The sequence below is a fragment of the Notolepis coatsorum genome (genome assembly GCF_963971535.1).
Source record: "Notolepis coatsorum genome assembly, chromosome: 10".
In the NCBI taxonomy this organism is placed as follows: Eukaryota; Metazoa; Chordata; class Actinopteri; order Aulopiformes; family Paralepididae; genus Notolepis; species Notolepis coatsorum.
The window spans coordinates 129,822,931-129,831,804 of record NC_140174.1 but is presented as its reverse complement, the minus strand read 5'-3'; the positions used below and the strand labels follow the sequence as shown (position 1 = coordinate 129,831,804).

The following is an 8,874-nucleotide window of genomic DNA, read 5'->3' as shown; positions in this document are numbered from 1 at the left end:
TTTGAAATATTAGTTTTTTTTTTTTTTTTTTTTGTGTCTTCTAGTTTATTTTACCCACTGGGGGGACTTTGAAGAAAGTAACTATGGTAGAATGTAATTTAATTAAATTATTTAGGGATGGGGTTCCCTATAATATTAAGCTTTGCTTTGTTGCATTTCACATTATGCCACTGGCGATTTTTAGATGCGAATTTTATTGGACAACGTTTTTTCCCCTAAACTATTCATTATGTCTAATTAATTTGAATAAAATGATAAATGGTTGACCTGAACACGCCGGCCTATAAATCATATTTTCTATAATGAAAATTCAAGCCAAATATATCCCGATGACAGGATATTTCTCATAAAATCATTGGCATACATTATCCTTGTTCCTTGTTAGGCCATTCAAATCACATCGCATCATTTCGTCACAATAATATGACGATAATAATACTAATAATAACAATACTCATCATAAGTATTATTATTATCACCATCACGATTGTGATGATTCATTATTATATTATGATTTATTTATGATGATAATAATAACAACCATTATTATTATTATTATTATTATTATTATTATTATTATTATTATTATTATTATTATTATTATTTATTATTATTATTATTATTATTATTATTATATTATTATTATTATTATTATTATTATTATTATTATTATTATTATTATTATTATTATTATTATGTAGTAGTAGTAGTAGTAGTAGTAGTAGTAGTAGTAGTAGTAGTAGTATAGTAGTATAGTAGTAGTAGTAGTAGTAGTAGTAGTAGTAGTAGTAGTAGTAGTAGTAGTATAGTAGTAGTAGGTAGTAGTAGTAGTAGTAGTAGTAGTAGTAGTAGTAGTAGTAGTAGTAGTAGTAGTAGTAGTAGTAGTAGTAGTAGTAGTAGTATATAGTAGTAGTAGTAGCAGCAGTAGTATAGTAGCTAGTAGTAGTAGTATAGTAGCTATATAGTAGTAGTAGCAGCAGTAGTATAGTAGCTATAGTAGTAGTATAGTAGCTAGTAGTACACAGTAAATTTCGCAGAGTAAATTTACTCAAACTGAATACATTTTACTCAAACTGAGTCAGTTTGAGTAAAATGTACTCAGTTTGAGTAAAATTTACTCTGCGAAATTTACTGTGTAGTAGTAGTAGTAGTAGTAGTAGTAGTAGTAGTAGTAGTAGTAGTAGTAGTAGTAGTAGTAGTAATAATAATATTATTAATAATAATAATAATAATAATAACAGTGGTGGTATATCATGAACTGTATTTATAGCGCTTCAAAACTTCTGTCTCACTACACCGATTCACTCACACATTGACACGCCGACGGCACAAGGTGCCAACCTGCTCATCGGAATGACCAAAGGAGCGATTACCAGGCGACCGATCGACCCCCTGAACCGCTGTTGCCCCTATGCATGTACTGTAGCATAGCACCCGTCCATAACTAGTCTATGGTGTCGTGTTATTAAGAATAACAAATTCCATTGCAGGTAGGCGGTAGCCTAAATCATACAGATTTTCTTTTCAGTGGGGTTGATAACTGAAACTTAACTTTGAGTGTTGAAATGTGTCAAATGCATAGGCCTGTGATACAAGAATAATGTGAAACAAGTTGATAGGCTATCACCTGGAAACATCAGAAAGAAAATATATATATTTTTAAAATGTTTTATTCTCAAAATCAAATGAACATAAACCAATGACTGCAAAATGCAGTTTTCATCAAATGTAACTAATTATAAAAAGCAAATCAAATTAAAAGATCATCAATAAATAAAATCCTATGTCAATTAATCTCATCCAGTGAAAGTAAAAGACACACACGTTTAATTTCAAGTGAGTATAGCCTAGGCTAACCAACAATATCAACACAAAATACAAAAGAGGGCTAAACAATAATGGCTACATTAAATATGCTATTTGTATCAAATTGGCAGCACTACACTAACAAACAAAGCAAAACAATATTGTTTATGGTTTGAAAACAAAACGTTTCCCAAGCCTCTGGCTTGTATAATTTTAAAGTGCACATCGTTAACTTTTGAAGTTGCGAAACAAATCTATACAGGATAACGATAATAACGGACAATGAAAAAACAATGAAATCATATCACGACCAGAATTAAGAGAATTATAGATACAAAAATGTTTACATCTATTATAAAATATTAGCAACAATCATCAATAATGTCAAGCGATTTTCGTGGAAGACATATCATATTTTGGTCCGAGTGACGCGCGTGGGAGAAGCCCGTGGCAGTGCTGCATGCGCGCGACATGGCAGAGGGGTCTGTCTCCCACGCGTCCCCATGGAAACGGGATATCGGCTATAATAAATCTATATGGCAGAACCGAATTAGGCCTATATCATCATGACATTTAAAAAAAATCATCTTTATGTTATGATAAAATAGAATTTTCAAATAAAAAAAGGCGTTTGGAGACACAGTTGAGAAGTCTCTCAGGTTTTTGTTTTTAGGCTAGCCTTCGTATATATAATAAAAGTCTGTGCTTTCAGCTATAATATAATAGCGTTTAGTATACAACAGCGTGATGATGGCTGCAGGGCTGCAGTTTGAGTTCCAACAGATCGTCTTCTTCACTGGAGTGCAGCTCCATCGGCATTTCATTTTCATCCGAGTCACTGTATTGCGAGTGCGGTGAAAACTCCCCGTCACTTCTGATGGGCGACTCCTTCCCCCCGTTCATCCCAAGAAGAAGTACCGATCTACCGCCCTGCACCGGCCCGGAGGAAGAGGAGGACGGCGAGCAGGAGGAGGGGGAACGCATAGCCTCTTCCATCATGGCGGAAAAGGATCCATCGTCGAATGAGGAGGGGTGGAAGGTCGAAACGGACGAGGATGACGAGGTTTTGTCGGATTTGTCCTCAAACCCGGTGGCGGAGGAGGAGGAGGGTGACACCATCAGGCCTATATCACTCTTAGGCGAGTTGTTGTTGTTGTTGTTGTTGTTGTTGTTGGGAGTGTCGTTGTCGTTGTTGTTGTTATTATTAGCGGCTGCTTTGGTGGTGGTGGTGGTGGTGAGCGACACCGGGCCCGCCTCGAGCAGGTCCGCCAGGGCGTTGATGTAGATCTGCGCCATTTGCAGCGTCTCGTACTTGCTGAGCTTCTTGTCGTTGTCGAACGCGGGGATGACGCTGCGCAGCTCGTCGAACGCGTAGTTGAGCCCGTGCATGCGCCGGCGCTCCCGCGCGTTCGCGGCCACGCGCCTCTGCTTGTGGACGCCGTGGGTCGGTTTGTTGTGGCTCGACGACGACGGGGCTCCTCTCTGCCGCGGGTCCGAGTCCTCCCCGGCGGTGAGGAGGGAGCCTTTTAGTCGACACAGCTCCCTGGCCGCGCTGGCTGAAGAAGAAGTGGAAGAAGGAGGGTTCTTCTTGGAGGTTTTCCTGTAGCAGGGTGCAGGGCTGCTGGCGTGGCCAGATGATGACGCAGGTGAGCCGCTCTCTGTGAATACAAAATAAATAAATGTGTTAAATTAAATACATTTGTTAAATGTTTTTAATTGTATGATGGTCTATATGAGTGAAGTCATGTGGTCAAATATACACGATACGTGGAATAGCAGCAAACTTGTATTAATTAATTTATCCACATCGATTTTAGTTAAATCTCAGTCAATCTCAGTCCATGTTGCAGGTATACAATTGTCCATCTAATACTATACTGTTTCAAAATGTTGTGTTTGCTACTTTGCTGTATAGTCTAATCTATACCGGCCTCATCGACTTGCCAATGAGTAATATGAGCAGCATGCTTACATGTTAATTGCCATTATTAATAATTCCCCACAATGTGCCAATACAGTTAATAATAAAAGCTCGTATTCTTACCCATGCAGGAGCTTGTACTGGTGCAGGGCGAGTGCAGCAGGTAGTCAGGGGAGGAAGTGACGTGTGCCGGGCAGGTGCCAGGAGGCTGTGTGGGAGCCAGCCAGGCGCGTGGGTCACTGCCGCTGTCCGCGCGCGCAGCCACCAGGCTCGGCGGGTAGCAGGTCTCCTCGCGCCGCTGCTGCTGCTGCTGTTGGTGGTGCCTCGCGACCTCCAGACTGCTCATCTCCTGCACCGCATCTTTATTGGTCCATTCTTTCATACATGATGAAACCTCCATATTATCTTCACCAAACATGTGGCTTAGAAATGAGTAAAAAAACGCAACACAAATAAGAATGCAAAGATATACTAAAGTCTTATATAGAAGAGCCGTTTCTGAAGCACACACTCTCTCTCTCTCTCTCTCTCTCTCTCTCTCTCTCTCTCTCTCTCTCTAGTGAGTGTGTCTGTGTCGCGTGCGAGACTCCTTCTCTAGTGTCTCGAGGCGCGCGGCGTCGGTTTAAAAAGCGGCACGCGCCTGGGAGCCCCCCTCCTCGCGCTGGTCGCGTGTTACCGTCCAATGAGGAGTCTCCATAAAAGCCCGAGAGAGAGCGGTGATTATAGCCCCCAAAAAACCCGACTGTTTATGATAATGCCACGGTTTAAGGAGTGTTTAACGGGGAGGGAGGTAATGGGAACCTCCCACAGGACGCACGTGGGGGGGGGGGGGGGGCGGGGCGACGGGACGGTTTAGGTAAGGGCGCGTGGACAGCGCGAGTGTGCGTGCAGCTCGAAAAGGAAGTCAAAAGGATGTCCACCTGTCTGTTCCACAGTGAATAGCTCTGATATGAGATAGAGAGAGAGAGAGAGAGAGAGAGAGAGAGAGAGAGAGAGAGAGAGAGAGAGAGAGAGAGAGAGAGAGATCTTATAGACTATATCAAATATTAGCCATGCTGCCTATTCGTCTCCTATACATAGTTTATCAATCTTATTTCTCCATTTCAGTTTCTTCTTTATACTCTACCTATATATGTGCCACTCATTTAACCTGGTTTGCAGAACTTTGAAGCCCTGCATGGCATAATGGCAACGATTGTCATAATTTTGCGAATGGGTTCAGAACACTGCAGTCAAACAGGCCACACAGCAACATTTCAGGAATTCAGGTAATACGTTATAGGCTATATACACGTGTTTTATAAGCTTCCAAAAAGCAAGCATTGGCAATCATAATTCGTATATAATAGCCCTGGATGGAACTACCCTATATGGCTTTTGTAACTATAACTGTTTTTAATTGAGAAAACAAATGTAAGGAATGATTTCCCCGTTATGTCTGATTGATTGATTGAAAATTGTATTAACAGATTGCAGAATGGGTACAATACAGTACGGCTCAATACACACAATTGTTAAGGGGATGCAGACCAGAGAAAGACTTTAGTCTTGTTTACATCAGGGTCCCCCATTTTCAATTCATGATAACATTTATGACATACACGACATTATGCAGTAAATGATGCAGATCGGTGTAAGATTTATTTCGGTTTCGTTAGTGATGCTTTATACTGAACACTTGATGCTTTATTATCTTATTCTGATACAATTATCCACATATTTTCAATCACGTTTGTTTAACCCTTACCGTTGGACACGCCTCATAGCCCAGAGACCACTTGCTGAAATACAGGGAACATTGATATCCTAATTATTTGAATTATTCAAAAACTAAATGTGCATTCTTCAGCCATGCATGGACGCGCGCGCACACGGGAGGTATAGGTCAATTAAAATCACCCTTGTGTGGCGTTGCTCACATATTATTATTATTATTATTATTATTATTATTATTATTATTATTATTATTATTATTATTATTATTATTATTATTATTATTATTATTATTATTATTATTATTATTATTACTGACCTGACAAGGAATGCAGACTTTATCCCGCTCATGTTTATATAAGTATGGTTATTAGCTATATGGTCTCATTAGAAAACGTAAAAAAGTACTAATCTCGACCACCCGAAAAAGGTACATGTAAATGATGTTATAGCCATATGTAACTATGTTATATATATGTACGTATTGTATACATACTGTATTTACGTTTCGTATAAAGTTCCCCCAAAAATTGCATATCACATTTTGACTATAACGATAGAATGCTCCTTTTTAATATCTAAGCTTGACCAAAGACCTTTGAGCTGGAAGAGATAATGACCAAAAGAAGTTAAAAACTGAAAGGGAGAAAAAAATGTTTTGACCAAAAGAACTTTGGCTCCTGGGGCTCGCGGTCTCATTGTCAATTCAGTCCCTCTCTCTCTCTCTCCTCCATTCTATGAATGCTACTCATCTCCAGTTTCCATTTTTCTTTTGTTACCAGGTCTAAAACCCTTTTGATCCGGCTCACGGAACGCCCTGCCGGTAAAAAGGGCTTCACATGGAACGGAAATATGAGCAGGGGGGCTCTCTCTCGCTCCTCGCGCTCAGCAGCGTTTTCATACTGGCTGCGTGCGCGCGGCGGCAACCGAGGAGAAAGTATAGCCTACAGAGAGAGGGGACACGCACGCACACACACACACGCACGCGCACATACACACACACACACACACACACACTTCTCCTATAAGAATTAATTTTATATAGGCTACAAGTGGCACATTGTGAACTGGCTACAGTAGACTAATCAAAGAAACCATGCTTACTGAGAGAGGCGAAATTAAGGCCTATAGCAAGCCAACTGATGTACAAAGACCTAATTACAGGGAGACATTCTATGACTAATTTCCACTAAGTAATGATGGGTTAAATAGAATACTGTATGCAGTCTACAGGAGCCCTAATTGTAGGCTCCTATGGCCATAACAAAAGACCTCCTCCACAATGAACCTATAGTCTTCAAAGTAATTCTTGAAAGGGCATTCTTTATAGGCTTATCATGAAAATGACTATTATTATTCAGAGGAGGAGAATTAAGAATCAAGAGGTTTATTTGTCACATACATATACCAGGGCATACAGTGAAATGCGGGTGGTCATGCCCGCATTGATTGTACAAAATACAATAATAAAATAGGCATAGAAAAAAATAAACATAGAAAAAAGAAATAGGTAAGACACAAGATATGCATGGTAAAAAAAAAAAGACATGCTGAGTTCCTGAGAAACTGGTTCCATATACACTATATATACAATTTACAAGCTGGGGGGGGGCCGGGGGGGTCAAGTTGTTCAACTATATTATAGGCTAAAACCACCGCAGTCTGGCTACTGCGCCCGGTCTAAGGCAGGATGACAGAAATCCCACAATTTCAGAGATATAAACTGACATTAATCTTTTGAGTTTTTATTCATGCATTCATCATCGGGATGTCTTGCAGGCTAGAGGTCTGGCGCCTAGTGTCCGCCCCCTCTCTCCTCCCCACCTACAGCTCCCCGCTCCTGGCCGGGCTCCTATGAAGCTAACAACAGGTTGGATATTGTAGCGGGCGATTATTAAAGTGTCGTGGTGACAATGGCGACTCTATGTTCCATTGGTCACGCCTGGGGGACTCTTTTGGAAGAGGGGCACAAAATGTGTCCCCGTGGGGGCTTCCATCCATTCCACCGCCGCGCGAGAGGAGTCTGCGTGCTGGGCTCCTCATTCCCGTCTCCCGGGAAACGGGGGCGCGCGCCGCGCACGAGACCGACGAAGCGAGGGGAGCTGTGTTCAGCTATTCTGGAAGACACTCTGACGTCACGAGACCGCCGGCCATCTTCGTATAGGGGACAACAAAGTCAAACGGGTTTCTAGATTTACATGTATGCGTTGAGCTCCGTTTTTATTACATCTTTTATCACATTCTTGTTCATTTCATAACCTTATATAAGACTTTCGATTTGGATTTTTGATTTTGTTATTAGTACAAAACGTAACACAGCAGCTCTTTGGCATTGTGATGCAGTAGGGGAGAGTGGGGTAAGTATACAGTGCCAAGGGGCATGTAGTGCCACCCCTGTTATCTAGAAAACCATAGAAGAAGTTGGTCATGTGACAACATATTTTTGAAGAGGCATCCATTTCACTCAACCTGCAGAGAAGGGAGACACCTGGCTTGAGAGGTAAGCACATTTAAGTTAAAAAAAAAATGTGTTGCCCTCCAAAGTAAAATTTGTATGATTAAGGTTTTTTGATTGCTGTGTTTGAACAATTATAGACAACTTTGAAAACAGTTCACACATGTTTTAGTGCTTTAGTAAGCTACACCATGAGTCTATGCAGTTAGCATGATGCTAGCTCAAAACAGTTGGGGGAGGCATTTTTTCCAAAATGGTAGGCTTGGGGTGATTTGTGCCAAAGGGCCTGGGTTAAGTTGTGCCAGGTGTTCTGTTTGTTAAGTTGCCCCAACTTATAATTATTAACTATATATATTGCTTTATTGTATTTTATTGTTATTGTACATTGTATTCTTACATTTGATCACTAAAACTATGTGATATTCTTAATTTTAGACCAAAATCCATCATGCCACGCAGATATACAAACGGAAGACAGACAGGGTTTCAACTCCTCTTGAGAAGTTGGAAAGAGCAGTGAAAGAGGTGCAACAGGGGAAGACTATACGTCAGGTTGGAAAGGAGATGAAGATCTGCAGGATGCTTTTACCGCTTTTGAGATTAAAATGATCTGTTTTACGTAAAATGATCAATGTCACAATTTACCCCAGTGTATTTTCTCTAATGTCACAATTTACCCCGCACCGGGGGCAAGTTGTGCCACAAAACCACTTTTTTTTCTAAAGCTATATTTCTGAAACAGTTTATTTAAGATCCAAAGTGATTGTCCCCAGGGATGCACAACATCCTAAACTATATGTACATATTTTAGTTGGGGGCATTACTGTAATCCCCTTGCTTTAAAGGCACTTTAGGCACTTTAAAGGGGAACTATCTTATAAATGGCCTTTTTCAGTGTTTAGCATTGTTTCCTAGCTATGTGGACTTATATTAATATGATCTATGTCTCTAATTCTCATATTGGCGCATTCTTCCAATT

The 8,874-nt window shown here is 40.4% G+C and overlaps 1 protein-coding gene across 1 annotated transcript; it reads right to left on the bottom strand.

Moving 5' to 3' along the window:
- Nucleotides 1-1,963: 1,963 nt before the first annotated feature.
- On the bottom strand, nt 1,964-4,145 carry atoh1a (atonal bHLH transcription factor 1a; the record flags this gene model as incomplete). Its single annotated transcript, XM_084323186.1, has 2 exons — nt 1,964-3,464; nt 3,851-4,145. The coding sequence occupies 2 exons, from the start codon at nt 4,143-4,145 to the stop codon at nt 2,536-2,538; spliced, it is 1,224 nt and encodes a 407-aa protein (XP_084179312.1). The 3' UTR covers nt 1,964-2,535.
- Nucleotides 4,146-8,874: the final 4,729 nt, after the last annotated feature.